The sequence below is a fragment of the Amblyomma mixtum genome, chromosome 2, assembly GCF_055824585.1.
Source record: "Amblyomma mixtum isolate Tamu chromosome 2, ASM5582458v1, whole genome shotgun sequence".
Taxonomy (NCBI): domain Eukaryota; kingdom Metazoa; phylum Arthropoda; class Arachnida; order Ixodida; family Ixodidae; genus Amblyomma; species Amblyomma mixtum.
The window spans coordinates 67,366,656-67,382,306 of NC_143013.1; the positions used below are offsets into that span (position 1 = coordinate 67,366,656).

General features: G+C 46.8%; 2 protein-coding genes across 4 annotated transcripts in view; both read right to left on the reverse strand.

Annotated features, from left to right (window-relative positions):
- Acat1 (Acetyl-CoA acetyltransferase 1) overlaps positions 1-6,705 on the reverse strand; it is a 436,280-nt gene extending 429,575 nt beyond the window's left edge. For 2 of the 3 annotated variants that reach the window (XM_089571769.1, XM_089571767.1), the window contains exon 1: positions 6,589-6,705. In XM_089571769.1, coding sequence (XP_089427895.1) covers positions 6,589-6,627 — 39 coding nt within the window. In that variant the 5' untranslated portion in view covers positions 6,628-6,705. Of the gene's footprint in view, positions 1-6,080; positions 6,180-6,588 lie in introns of those variants that run through there. The other variant, XM_089571770.1, reaches the window with a different exon arrangement.
- Positions 6,706-10,989: 4,284 nt separating this feature from the next.
- LOC149359626 (MIF4G domain-containing protein-like) lies at positions 10,990-12,051 on the reverse strand. Its single transcript, XM_089569091.1, has one exon. It carries the CDS (start codon positions 11,904-11,906, stop codon positions 11,073-11,075), a length of 834 nt encoding a protein of 277 aa, XP_089425217.1. The 5' UTR covers positions 11,907-12,051; the 3' UTR covers positions 10,990-11,072.
- Positions 12,052-15,651: the final 3,600 nt, after the last annotated feature.

Sequence of the window (15,651 nt, forward strand, 5' to 3'; positions counted from 1 at the left end):
CTACATCGGAAACAAAACTTTGGTTCCTGGCCTACAAACTGCATCTGCAGCGTGGTCATTAGCAACGCAGAAGGTTCTGAAATAGGGGCATGAAATGATCGTTAGTGGGCTAACGATGCTCAATGGGCGCGGTAGGGAAAGATTTAGGCAGGGTGCTGGATACGTGTCCCTACTGGTGATGAAGGCACGAACTAGTTTTATAACTTCTTTCTCCTTGACCCCCAATTTTCCAGCCCGATGCCCACCGGATCATATGTGCGACCTGATCTGCAGTAGTGTCCAGCTGCAGTGTTTATGCACCTTCTCAGAATGCACAACTTTGGGTCTAGCTAAACGTCATAGACCCAGTGCTGACGGAGCTTTGTCTGAAGGTGAGAAAAGCCTTTGTGTGAGAGGAAACATGAGCAGACGTGCAGGTTTACAGTAACCAATGAATTGAGGAACCATACAAGAATATGCTAGAAAATATAAAATATTTACAAAGCTAATCGGCAGCCCTAGTCATGCACAAAAGAAGCAAATACCCATTAAAAAGAGCGCCTGATAGGGAGGCACAATCTCTGCTGTTATTCACTGCACATTTACAGTTAGCATTAGAGTGCTTGAATGGCAAGGATTGTGTGTAAGCGTTATTGGTTGGTTGGTTTATGGCGTTTAACGTCCCAAAGCGACTAAGGCTATGAGAGACGCCGTAGTGGAGGGCTCCGGAAATTTCGACCACCTGGGGTTCTTTAACGTGCACTGACATCGCACAGCACACGGGCCTCGAATTTCTCCTCCAAAGAAATTCAGCCTCCGCGGCCGGGATCGAACCCGCGTCTTTCGGACCAGCAGCCGAGCACCATAGCCACTGAGCCACCGCGGCGGCGTAAGCGTTATTGAATGACTATTCCAGAACCCCATAAGGTGACAACAAAGTGCTACTAAGTAACTCCGCAGATAGATTACAGTTCACTACTGAAGACGTACTGGATAAATGCAATGGCAGGTTTACCAATAAGTATGATGAAAATTAACGTTTTGCACTGGAAGTAGTGAAAAACTGCAAGCAGTGATAGAATACATACATTTAGGCCAAGCAGTAAGCGCAGGTCTGGGGATTGTGAAAATTCAGCAGGATAATGACAATATGTTGAAGATCATTTGGCACGCACTCGCAAGAAATAAACAGTACTTTACTGATATCCCTGAAAACTGGGTAACTGAGTTTGGTTTAGTTTATTGGGGTTTAACATCCCAAAGCAACTCAGGCTATGAGGGACGCCGTAGTGAAGGGCTCCAGAAATTTCAACCACCTGGGGTTCTTTAACGTGCACTGACACCACACAGTACACAGGCCTCTAGAATTTCACCTTAATCAAAATTCGGCCGCTGTGGCTGGGATCGAACCCACGTCTTTCGGGTAAGCAGCCGAGCACCATAACCACTGAGCCATTGTGGCAGGGCACGTAACCGATGTATCATACCAGTGATCACATATGGGGCTGAAGGACACAAACGAATAAAAAAAAAACTAACTGTCCAAATGCATGATGCTATGGGAGAGGAAGTGATAGATGTAACATTAAGTGGTAGAAAGAAAGCAGTTGGGGTCAGAGAACTAACACACGGTTATATTCCAGATGGTGTCAAATGTTTAGGGGAAACCCCAAGGTGAACAGATTTGTAGTAAGGAAGTAATTACTCATTGGCATCCACCCCCGAGCGCAGCCATGTGGCTACAAGGGAAAGCTATACAGCTTTCTCAAAAACTTCATAGCTAAAGAAAAATTCGTCCTGTAGCTATTTTGTAGCCGTATGGCTGCACTCGGGTGGATGCCAATGAGTGATTACTCCCTTATTACATATTCCAGATGGATTTAAGAAGAGTATGTGGACTTGAACAGGGTACTTAATCCAGGAAACAGATAATCAATGGTTACAGAGAGAGAGAGAGAGAGAGAGAGGTGAAGGAGTCAGATGGAGTGAGATACCCAGGAAACTTCGCTCGCATAGAATGGAAGCGGCTGAAACAAGAGAGCAGTAACTGGAGGCCAATAAAAGGCTTCTGTCCAGTAGTAGACTAACTGAGTTGGCCATAATAAGTACAATGGAGTCATAGTACCACCGTACAGTGTCATTCAAGGCACCTGCTAGAGTACCAATTAAAACAGCTCCCTTTTCCAGGCTTTCCACATCCAACTGACATTACATTCTCTACCTCCTAACCATTTACGGTGCACTACACAAAATTCTGTACATTGTGAACTCACAGCTTTTTCTCAGAGTGTTCTCTAGCTCGAACTAATTTATTCTTATTTGTTTCCGGTGAAATGAGCATCCTTCACCTTGCATATACGGCAATTTTTTTATGCCAACTAGTGAACATAGAAAAAAATATCTCAAGACATTTAGCTTGGTCGCACATCTTCAGTCGCTTTCTTGCTGACAGATTATGCCACCGCTACTAATATCTAGCTCTTTTCTTTTTCTGGAATTCTTGCGTCATATGCGTCTTTGAAAAACAAAATGATTTCGCCATACCTATAGGGTGTCGATTTCACAAATCCTGGTGGTTTTATATTAGTTTCGAACTTTCTTGGTAATTTGTAAAAAAAATTGTATATGCATGTGAAAAATGAACTGCTGGTGTTTTCCACTGGCAAACTAAACAACTGACTTTCTAGAGGTCTAGATATGCTACATTCAGGCTGAAAAATATTTGCTTTGAATCGAAACGATAAATGGCCCCTTGATTAATCAAACAACCTCTGAACAGCTGGTGAAGCACAATGCAGGCATTTGTGTAACAGTGAAACACAAAGCAAGCTGTACACAAGACGAACACACCCACACTTCAGCACATTTATGTACACGGGCTGCTCAAAGAGCAAGAGAATTACCTCTCCAGCTTTCCTGTTGCAATTACTTTACTTGCATCAGCATCTTTCTCCCCTCATGCCACCGTGCCATTGCATGTTGCCGTACTGCTATGTTGATTAACTTGGTACTGGTGGGTAGATTATAAAGGGAGTCACTAGCAACCTATAAGGATCCTAATGCACTAGTGTCAGCTAGATGTATGCTCCAAGAGCCTGTGCTTCATGTTTGTTTGGACAGAACTATGGCCATGCACAGAAAGTGGAAGCTTCACTCTTAAAGGGACACTGAGAAGAGCACTATTAATATTTTTTTTTATAGTAAAATCCGATAGTTCGGCATGTCATGGCTTTGTTGCCACTTGGCCGGCAGCCAAAGATGCATTTATTTCTAAGAAATTTAGATTCGAAGTTGAAAAAGTTTTTCCCGCCGCTCTGATTCAAACTTGGGATTCTCCTATGACGACACAGGACTAAGTGACGTGAAACATGATGTACGCATGACGTACCGTAGACTCCGTGATTTCTGGCGGCCAGCAGTGCGGCCTAGCAGCAGCCGAAAAGAAAGCTACCGCCGGCCGCACGTTGAAGGCATCTATCAGCTACTGCGGCCGTCGCTACAGTCGCTTCGATTACGTTTGCACTGGCGTTTTGCCAGCGTTACGATGGATCTTGTTCTCGAAGTCGTCAACAAAGTTCTCGCAAATAGACACCTTTAGCATACCGTGTACCTTGTTACCGCTAGCGGAATACCGGGAGCCCGCCTACCACCGGAAAACAGGCGCTGATTGGTCCCGATGCTTCAGGAGCGCGAGTAGCTGCCGGGCACGTCGCGCCATCTGGCGACGTCAAGGACATTTGCGCATGCATTGGCTGCGCCTCAGGGATTTGTGGCTTCTCGGGTCCTAGTGTTCCTAGAACCATTGGTTCTAGCAACACTGCTTTGTCCTATGACGTCAGCATGCTTGTACTTGCGAGTTTGGCCTGTGGCGGCGATACCTGTCTTTTGGTTCTTGCTCTTTTCTACGTTACAAGAGCTTTGTTGTCAGTATGAGTGGCGTTTTTGTAATCAGGAGCTGGTATTCTGTCTATACAAGCCAACTTCAATTTCTCCTCAGTGTCCCTTTAAAGGTGCATCACAGCCCACATAAAATGCACAAATGCCCATTGGCAAAGGGACAAAAATGTAACGTATCTACTGACCACTCTACCAATAAGGACGTATGTATGTACAATCGCCAGCAGAAGTTCACAGTATGCAGGTTCTCGTAAGAAAACTTACTGTAGAGCTGCCTTGCAACTCAGTTGCCTAGTATTGTCATCAGCAAATGATGAATGCACATCCTCTTATACCTTCAGATATTTCATGCAAGTGGCCGACGTGACTACTCCAAAATAAATTTTTTGCTGCACATCATCATCCTGATCACCTCTGCTGCCGACAATGCATGGGGTCTAATGTCACAAAGCTGCATATAGGCTATGAGAAACATTGCACGCTTATAAACTTCAACCAATAATATGCACAGACATTGCACAGCGCACAGGTGCGTTCGCATTTCACCTCCAGTGAAACGCTGTCACAGTGGCCATGCCTCAATCAATATTCTTGGGCTTGGGCACCAAATGGCAAAGCCACATAGCCATCAAAGCAGGTGCTTTAGATAAGGTATAAAGCGTCATCACCTCTGAACTATACTTTCAACTTATGCTCCCTCGCCTCATGAGCTTGCTTCAGATATTTCACTGTTCTAGACAGCTCTATAAGAGCACTAACTCCATACAGTTAAATGGCAACAAATGAAGGAACGAGCATAACTTGGACGGGATAAGAGCAAAGAATGTGATGAATAAAGTGCTGGTGGCTAGAAATTGATTATCTTTACAGCAGTCGTTAGACAGTGCTCTGTGCATCACCTTCGTTGCTCTCAGCTCGTCCAAGTTGCAGTTTCCTTCCTTCTTCACTGATGCACTTGCTAGCTCAAAAAATTTATCCTTTTGCAAATGCAGTGTTTCTCTTAACTGAAAACTCCCTTGTCAAGCCAATAATCAATAAGAATGTTATACAAGTGGACCGGGCAGCGGTCATGCATCTTGCTTGGTTACGAGATCAATGTGCACCTTTGACTGGGTGCTCACATGGCCCATTCATAGGGGAGGATGTCAGACGCCGCTGCCCCTTCTTCACCTTCAACAAGGAATAGGGTGGTGCGCAAAGATGCATCTTTTTTGACAGGTATTTAAGACATAATGCTCAGCTGCTTGTGCCTTCTACTTACCAAGCACCAATTTTTCCTTGGTCCAATCACAAACAAGTACTATTCATGCCCAATGAAAAGCTGAGGATACCTTTGCATATGTATCACTATGTGCTGAAGCCTGAAATGCTTTATTTTGGAACTGGGCAGTTTCATGGCCACTGCTTTACTTAACTAACAATTTGTAACCATGCCATGGACATAGCACTTTACTGAAACTTCAATGCACTATACGTTTTAATTCGTAAGTGAAATTCATCATACGTGATTGGGTTAAAATATTATAGACATAACCCTCCATAAGTGGCACCAAATCTGAGCTGGTATGTCTTTTCTGCATTACAGCAGTTTAGTAAAGCACGATCACACGTTGGACACATACAGCAGCTGACTCGGACTTCAAAGTGCATGAAAGAACCTACATTTTTAAGGGGGAAAGTGAAGATGTCAACAGTGACTGCTGTGAAATAAGCAACCTTTTGCAGTATAGCAAGGCATACCATTCTTAAATGATAGTTACACATAGCACTTTCTCAGCAAATCTAATTCTCATGCCAGGAAAGCTATTTCATACTGTTGCTTTTAGTAATGGATGCTTTATCCATCATCTACAGGCCCGCAACTTGAACTCTGCATACGCGTTAAGTTTATCCAGGTCGCATAACGTGCAAACGTTCCCCCGTCGCATCGTACTCACTGGGTTTCTCCAAAAAGCGTCCCGCTCGACGAATACATTTTGCACATTTATGCTCTTTTAGCAGTCATGACAGTCAAAGAAGTGCCTGAGCATGATGAGAAGCTCCAGGGAAAATTGAAAAGCCAACGAACACTCGAAATACGGCGGCGCTCAGTAGGGTCGCTCCAATTATGTCAGTGACCCCACTCCCCGTAGACCTGACCGCTGGTGAACTTGACACTGAAAACCGTACGACCATCCTAAGAGAGAAAGGACTCTACGACATACCTTCGGAAAAGAGCGAGGCTTTAGCTCTTCGATGCGACTGGAGACGAAACGTCGGCTGAAGTGATGTTCCGTACCGAGAACAACGTCAAGAGCAGAAGCCAAAGAACGAGGAAGCGCGAATATGAGTGTGTTTGTGGTTTCGGTTTTGTGTGTGTGTCTAGGGTGAGATAAAGAAAAAAAAGGCTGTCGGGCGCCGTAAACCGGTTTCCTCGTGGCTTTCGGAGCTCACGTCGGAGCACATGCGTTCGGCCGCTGCGCCGGCAGCATTAATCGTAGGAAACATACATGATGCATATGCACCGCGTCAGTTTTGTCGTTGACAAATGATCTCCAGACATCCGCCAAGAACTAACGAGAAACGGCACACGGAAGAACCAGAGAAGTCTGCAATTGGATGATAGACCGGTGGTGCCATGGAAAACTACACAGATAAGAGAGTTGGATAGACACAGAAAAATCCAGATCTGCTGCATGCAATAACCTCAAACGGGAACAGCAGGTGCCTCACCTTTCTGTTACACCTCGCCGTCACGAATAGCGCCATCATGCATTCAGAACAATACAAAGAAATACGCGTCACAATTGATATAAAAACCGTCCGCTGCCAGACGATAGGACGATGTGGCCTTTTCTTCCTAGGCCTAGCAAACCGCTAAATAGACAAGAAGTTTGAGGGCGCTAGTAGCTTACCAACACGGGTAAAACTAAATAAAGTCGTTTTTAAAAAAATAATTAAAACAAAACAAAATATTATATAAATTAAAATAACATTTACTAATACAGTTTACAGCAATAAATAAAAAAGTTAGCCTTTCGAACTTCTGGTTTTGGTTTTATAGGGTCTTCACCAGTAATCTAGTAACGTTGGTCTTCACGTCCCAAAGCGACTCTGGCTCAAGTTTAGTAGGTCTTGCTCTGGCTATGAGGGACGCTGCAGTGAAGGGCTCCTGAAATTTCGACCACCGGGTGTTTTTAACGTGCACTAACATCTCACAGTGCAAGTGCCTCCAGAATTCCGCCTCCATCGAAACTGGGCCGCCGCGGTCGGGATCGAACTCGCGTCTTTCTGGTCAGCCGCCGAGCGCCATAACCATTGACCCACTGCGGCGGCTTCCTCAATTTTCTTACATGTTACATCATGAACATGCGGTTTGGCATTTCATGCGGCAATCTTAAAGGGGTTGTGAAAAGAAAATGAAGCTGCCAGGTTTCAATTTTTACTGCTACATTAGACATGCTAATTCCGAAATATTTCGGCTCAATATTGAGTCTGCATTTAATAAAGCCCGTTCGAAATCGCTGCCTTTTTGCGTTGGATGGGTGGATGGGTGGATGGATGGATAGGAGCGCCCCCTTTGAAACGGGGTGGTGGCAATTGCCCCCATGCCCAGCTTTTCGTTCTTTATTATTTTTTTTGTTTACTGTGTTGGCAATTCTCATTAAGTAAGGCTGAGATCTGGGCGAGTTGGTATGCATTCATACTGGTGAACAGCGCAAAAAAAGGCGGGACAACAACAAGACAAGCGCTGACTATCAACTGGGTTTATTGAAGGACGGAAGGGTATATATACAAAAACAAAAAACAAAAAACATAACACAAAGAAGTAAGAAGATAGTGTGAAAAGGGCCGTGAAAATCAAAACTTATGTCACATGTGAAGTGATGTAAGCCAATTCCTTGTTGCTAAGTGCCACGGAAGGACTGCTGATGCATTCGACACCTTGCCTGTGGATGTGATGCGCTTCCATTATTTCGCGCGTGAGTTTATCTTTATGGCGGAACAGAACTTCAGTTTTCTTGTACTCCGGTGCGCACTTGCACTTTTTGCAGCGGAACTTTTGGAACAGGACGGCGGGCTTCCGCGCACAAAGTTCCGCTGCAAAAAGTGCAAGTGCGCACCGGAGTACAAGAAAACTGAAGTTCTGTTCCGCCATAAAGATAAACTCACGCGCGAAATAATGGAAGCGCATCACATCCACAGGCAAGGTGTCGAATGCATCAGCAGTCCTTCCGTGGCACTTAGCAACAAGGAATTGGCTTACATCACTTCACATGTGACATAAGTTTTGATTTTCACGGCCCTTTTCACACTATCTTCTTACTTCTTTGTGTTATGTTTTTGTTTTTGTATATATACCCTTCCGTCCTTCAATAAACCCAGTTGATAGTCAGCGCTTGTCTTGTTGTTGTCCCGCCTTTTTTTGCGCTGTTCACCAGTATGAATTCTCATTAAGATTCGCCATCATCTTTACCTACGGTTTCCTAAAATTCTAACCTTATGCCACAGCTCTGCTTTTCAGCCACCAATCCTCCAATCGCTTTTTGCTAACTTCCACTGCAGATTAATTTACCTGACCATTGCTATCTTTAAACACTAGGGCCTCAGAAAGAGTGACTGTGCCCGCATCGACATCCGGATGGATACCATCACATTTGATTATGAGGTGTTCAATTGTTTCCACAGATCTACCACGCACTGCACCACTGCACATGTGTCATCTTCTTCGTTAAATTTCTTTTTGTAGCTGCGCGTTCTAAGACAGCCTGACCTAGCTTCAAAAAGTAGGGCACTGCCTCTAGAGTTATCATAGAAAAATTCTCTCCTGATCTGCCTTTTCCAGTATCGATATAGTTCTACACTATGTTTCTTTTCCATTGAATTCATCCAATTTTTAACTTCCGCGTTTTTAACCTGTCGTTTAATGCTTTCTTTCTCCGTCCTCATGACCGGCATACTTACTCGTTAGTTTTCTAGTTCTTTTCCGCCACTTTGAGTCAACGCTCTTTGTGTATAAATATTTAAATACCTTAGCTGCCCACCTGTTATCAACCAATTTCCTCAGGCGTTCTTCATATAGCATTTTACTCTTAGCTTCCCGTGCTTCGATGCCCAGCCCATAATCCCCTTGTACTGCCTCGTTTGTGGTTTTGCCGTGGGCACCTAGTGCTGATCTTTTTTTTTTATGCGTAGCATATTGCAATCACTCAGTTCAGCCCTTGGGCGCGGCCGGGCAGCCACCAAACCACGTGACGTCACGTGGTGACGTGACGTCACCAAACCACGTAAAAAAAGAAAAAAAAAGAAAGGAAAAAAGGGGGCGCTCCTATCCATCCATCCACCCATACGTCACGGAGCGAAAGCTGCTGAGAAGCAGCTGAAGAAGCCGCCATTGCTCTTGCAGTATCGCAAGGCAACGCAACAGGACACAACCTCAATATAGTGACGGACTCCAAACAAGCATGTAGAAACTACACAAGAGGCAGGATCGACAGCATCGCCAATCATATTCTACACACGACGAGAAGACACAAAGACACTAGACATAGAATAGTCTGGGTTCCGGGACATGAGGGGATGAGGGGCAACGTGTCAGCAGACGAGTTAGCTCGAGGATACGTCAACCGAGCAGACTCAGCACTTTGCACCACAGGCACCTTTGACCCAGTTACCCCCACGTACTCAGATATACTCGATCATTACAGGGGTCAGCGGAAACGCTACCCAGCCCCACACAAAACGCTCACCAAAGAGGAGGCGGTAGACTGGCGCAGACTACAAACCGGTATACCTACCCACACCTGCACAAACTACACAAGATTTTCCCTCCACAATATGCAGACGAATGTCCGTGGTGTCAGGGTAAACCTACACTAGAACATATCACATGGACCTGCCCTAAGGGAGACTTAGAGCCAAGAATAAACCCGAGTGTGATGCTGTGGGAGCACTTACTGGCCAGCGAGGACGAGGAAGCGCAGATTCCTTGTGCGCCGAGCCACGATGGCAGCAGTCAAGTGCGGCATCCTGGACCAAGGATCGACCACGGCGCCCAGTGACCCGCAAGGGCCAAGAACACCAATTTATTGACAATAAAGTTTTTTCCATCCATCCATCCATTCATCCATCCATCCATCCATCCATCCATCCATCCATCCATCCATCCATCCATCCATCCATATCCATCTATATCCATCCATCCATATCCATCCATATCCATCCATATCCATCCATCCATCCATCCATCCATCCATCCATCCATCCATCCATCCATCCATCCATCCATCCATCCATCCATCCATCCATATCCATTCATCTATCCACCCACCCATAGAGTTTCTTACTATTACCTAGAGGGAAAGCTGGCAAGCCGTCTATGGGAGTTTGCATGGAGACCCCACGTGACCACCTCAGCCACCATGGGCGCTCAAAGCATCATGGGGCGGTGAGCTACTTGTTGCGGAACTGCAACTTTTGGCCAAAAAATAATCAAGAAATAAAGCTGTTTGATAACTACAAACGTCCTGACATTGAAAATCTTGTCTAATGATTGCAACAAACGAGCAGAAAAGCATTTAAGTGCAAAATTTGCCCAAAATAAGAGACGACTCGCTCTCCTATTGGCCAAGCAATGAACACTATAAGAACTAATATTTCGTAATTAACAAGCGCATTTTTAAAAGTAAATATGTTTTAAAAAAAAATGTTGCTTAGATACTTTAAGAGGTTTTTTAATGGCATTTCAGAAGAGTAAAACCTTTTATTGGCGTCGTGTGTCGTCGCGTTTTCACTACTATGGTTTTTGCACACTGCGGTCGCGCGAAAGTCGTCTGCGCACACACGAACAACGTTTTTGAAATGAAACGTCTGAGTAGTACCACTCTGTGTTCCCGAAAAACTACGACTGTCCCGCAACAAGTAGCTCACCGCCCCATGATGCTTTGGGCGTCCACGGTGGCTGAAGGGCAGCGCCGCCAGCTTTCCCTCTAGGTAATAGTAAGAAACTCTATGCACCCACCCATCCATCCATCCATTTTGCTGAGAAAATCGAGTGCCGCCAAGCAATACCTCGCGCAATATGCAACGCATTCTTGGCTTAACCAAGCTAAGCCTGGACATCTTTTATTTTTTTTACCAAAATGTACTTTTTAATGACTAAAAGTTACAAATGGCTGCACACATTGCTAAGCAAACAAAAAACATTCCCAGTACTGTCAAAGGGTTTTCACTCCGAAAAAAAAAGAAAAGCTGCCTGCCAGCAAAGCAATCATTGCTGACACATCACACCTCACATCAGAGGGTGTGTTCTGGTAGTACTCCTGCTGGCTGGGGTTGAACTCCCATCCAGAGGCGCGCAGTTCGACCAGTTCGAGCAAAGTCTTACGCGCCTCGCCTGACAGGCCGGGCTCAACGCATGCCTCCCGCAGCCGCACCATCAAGGACCGCATGAGCTGGGGGGCGTCACGCTCGACGGCCTTCCCGGTACTCGTCAGTGCTGACCGCAAGCACCCCATCTCGGCTGCGTTGCCCAGCGACGGGGACTGTAGGATGGCGTGGCAGCAGTCGCAGAACAGCTTGGCCAGGAACAGCCTGCGGCCTCCTGCTTTGCTGTGTCTCCGCAGTTCCAGCACGAGCCCGGCCACAAAAGACACATAGCCCGTCCACCGATGCGGCACCTGATTGGGCGCGTTCAGTGGCATAAGGAGCTCATTCCGCTTCTCGAACCATTCGTGGCAGGCGCCTAGAAGTAGGTCTAGAAACATCTCACCACTGTCTTTCTCGATAAAGAAGCGGCTGACCTGAACAGCTGTATCAGCTTCCTGGGGGCCCTGTATGGCTTTCTGGCAGATAGAAAGCACCAGCTCTCTCATCTGCTCGGTGCTGAGGGCGTTCGGATTTTGCAACACCTCCATGACAATATCCTGGTGCTCGGCGTGCAAGGAGGCAGAGGGTTCAGGCTCGTCACGCGTGGCATTCTTGGGGTGTCGAAGAGGGCTCTTCTCCGCCGACTGCTGGTCGTTCATTGTTGGCGGCTTCGAAGATTGCATCGCGGGTGGAACTTGAAAGAAGAAGACAGCAGAGCACGACCGTGAGATACGACGATGACAGCCAGTATGTCCCGGCGTTTCCGTAACTGCAGCCGCACTCGAACGTGGCAGTCTCACGCTGTTCGACCGCTGGCGCCAGCACACCACACCGTCCATGAAACGACCATGCGCCACCGTTACGCATTACTCGACTACGTCATTTTAAGATCTTTAGAAACGTACAGATATCTTTAACTGTCATTTGCCCTAAAATAATAGCTTTATAAAATAATCAAAAAGTAAAACAAAGTTTTCCAATTACGTTAAGCTGCAGCATGTGGTCTTAGATCGATCACTGACCCGGGATCAGTTTCGGTTTCGGTTCTGCTTCTCTATATTCCGTGGCTCCAGTATCAGCGGCTCGATGTAGCCTTGCTTACGTGAATTTGTTTAGGTAGTGTTCCTTGACAGCGGCGGTTTGAGTCAGAGAATCGAGTTGAGCTAGGTGAGCCCATCTCGACGCCTTTCTGTTTACATGAACTCGATACGAACGAGTCGGCTATCGTGGCGCGCATCGGCTCCGCGCTTCTCTTCTTCGCTGCAGAAAAAATGCTTTCCCCAAGCGTTAAAGAGGATTAGGCGTAATTTTCGTGGGGGGCTGCGAATCAAACCGCCCCTTGCGATGGAGATGAGGACTCGAGTCCACGACCGGGTTCGGGAGGTTCACGGTCGGGGCTTCCGCAGGCAGAGGTGTCGCAGGCTCTCGGCATGACTGCTACTTGCCGGGCGCGCGACGCGCCGTTGAGAACGGCGTAACAACGACCGACAGCAGCTCGCCGTCTGCGCCCAACCGATGTCAATTACAGGCCCCACGCGGCGGGTCGCAGTGACAAGGAGCAGAATGCGAGCGTCATAATGACATAGGGGCGCGGCCGGCCGCCCTGTCAGCATGCCGGCCGCCGGCGTCAGAAAAACACGCTAGTATTATTTGTTCACGTTCATAACAAGCCCTGGGATAGATAAATGCCAAAAATGAACCATATTTGAGGATCGTTGTCCAATGCCGAGTTGCTGACAGTATTGAATACTGCGATACAAGCAAATTTCATCCGATGGCCGCTTTGCTGCCTGGTCGCGCCTCGCCTGGCATCTGTTAGCTCCGCTTCTGAAGGCGTCGCGGAAATCGAGAATATCTTTATTTTATTATGGGACAGGTTCACAGTTAAAGGAGTGACGAGAGTAGTACCTTTTACAGCGCTGACCGGTTCCAAAGCTCCCTCAGCTGCGGTATCGATGCAAAACCAGGTCGGCTTAGCGACGACCAGGGCCACCGGGGAGCCTCGTAGTTCATCGTCCGGCGCGCCCGCAGGCGGCGTCGTTGCCGAAAGCTCGACATGCTGTCATTGCTCGAATATAGCAGGCAGCCTTTCTGATAGCATGGCTTTTTTGTATTTTCTGGTGCGAATATGAAATACATCGAGTCTGCAGGCCGGCCGGCCAGCCTGGATCCCGTCCGCTGGCGTCATAAAAATGAGCTAAAGATTGTTCTTCGCGTAAATAACAAACTCTGGGAGCAAGAAGTGTGGAAAATAGATCATTTTTTAGGATCGTTGAACAATACCGAGTTGCTGGTAGAAGTAGCAACTGTAATACGAGCAAATTTCTTGTCACAACCGCCGCTCAGCTGCCGCTGCCCGGCCGTCGCGGTCCGGCTCGCGCGCCTGGCGTCCGCTAGCTCCGCTACCGAACGCATCGCAAAAATGACCATATTTTTTGTTGTGAGACGATGCTGTTGACAGTAAAGCGATGCCAAGAGTAGGCATTTTATTATAACCCAGGCTACTTCCGAAGTGCTGTCCACCGCGGCTTCGATGCGAAACAGGCCTAGCGACGACCAGGGCAGCCAGAGAGCAGTGCAGTTCGTCGCCCGGCGCGCCCGCGTCCAGAGCCGTTGCCGAAAGCGCGCTACACGGGCAGGCACGCTTTGTCGCCGCTCGAGTACAGCAGGCAGTCTTTCTGATAACATCACTATTTTGTCTTTTCTGGTGCGAACTTCAGAAGCCAAGCAGCGCGCAGGCGCTGGTGTGCGGTGGCAAAGTGTTACACCGGATGTGGGCCGGGCTTGAGTCCAGCGGCGCAAAGATGCTTGCCGCTCCGTGTGTCCCGGCTTGCAGTAGGCGGCACTTCGCAAGCGGCGACTGGTGCGGCGCGCCGGCCAAGTTTTCGCGCATGTGTATGCTTAACAGCTAGCAGCTCCATTCTGAGCAGGCGACGGTCATTTTGACGCCGCATTCGAATCAATATAGTTCTGTGACCTCGGTCAACTATGGCTCAACAGGCCTCGCTAAGCCGCCATGTTGTGTTGACGACAGAAGCCTCTGATTGGCTTCTTAAGATGACGTTTGCTGTGAGTTGAGGGGGACGCGCGCTGGGCAACCGAAATTTAGTTTTTTTCGCTATTTAGTCCACCCAGATGGTGAAACGAACCAAGGTATACTATAGAATGAAGGGTCAGAATTCCAAACACATACGTCGTTCAAAATTTTCGGAAAACATTTCACGACCCCTTTAAATGTTCGGTTTAGGTCAGGCTGTGGTTCAGGTCACGGTGGTTCAGGCAACCCTAAAAAAATTAGCAGTGGTTCAATCCCGCTGAACCCAATAAGACGAGCGAAAGCTCTGTCAAGAATGGTTGTCTAACCTGACGCTTTTTCATACTGTAAAGATCATCGTATTCCGCTTGACGGCGACGATACATCGTCGAAGCACTATAGTAGGATACAACTTAAAAAAAAACAGCAGTTGCTAACACTGGGCCACGGTCCACGGCGTCTTGTATTACTCCGCTGGCCAATCGCAACAGTAAACGAAATCAGCTTTTTAACCTTTCACTATATCAAACAATCCATGTATCAAAATTATAGAGCTCATAATTTTTTCTTGTGATAAGCTTCTTGTTTAGGTAACAAGAAACGTTTAAGCAGCGGACTACTTTTTCGTCGTGGAGGAATTCTGTGCGCTGAGGCTCATCCATGGCTTTGTGTGAAGTATAGTGAACTAGAATACTCTCTAGTGGCGCGAGCGGCGAGGCGCAGGCAAGCCATTTTCCAACAGACGCCACCAGATGGCGCCACCGCAACTTTTCCTAGGCACGGGAATTCGCGGAGTGTTGAAAAGTTCGTCTGTTATCTTGCGTTTTTCAGCTCATTTACTAATTAGAATCGCTCATTTATTCTTTCTTGCTGTTCTCCACCTGTTAGTTACAATGACTAGCCTTGTTAAGGATTAAAACGCGTGTCCGAAAACCACGTAATTAAGCGAGGATACAACGTTACTACTGTCGCGTCGTTGACCAAACTCCAACTTGCAGAGTGATTTTGTGGCGCGAAATGCCATCGCAGAATGCCAAGCGGTCAGCATCACATGCGGAGCAGATTCTTTGCGCGACCATTACTGTGGTTTGAAGATCAAAACCCGAAAGCAATGCCATTTAGAGTGTGTACCCACCGTCATTTATTGCTCACCCACTTTCAGAAGCAAACCGTTTAAGTTAAATTTTATGCGGAATTTTGAGCTCATATATGGTTTAGAGAAGTCAATGCGCTTGTAGATACGATCTATTTACCGCTATGATGTGAGTTTTGGTGGTGTTGTTGATTTAGTAATAATTATTAAATTGATGTATGTACACATGAACACCATATGAAGCTTTTATTTGCAACTGACTTCAGTGCAGAAATGATAAGAAAAAAAATATTGTTTGCGA

Bases quoted from the DNA above. Each gene is read 5' to 3' on its own strand.
- LOC149359626 (XM_089569091.1), bottom strand. From the start codon at position 11,906: ATGCAATCTTCGAAGCCGCCAACAATGAACGACCAGCAGTCGGCGGAG.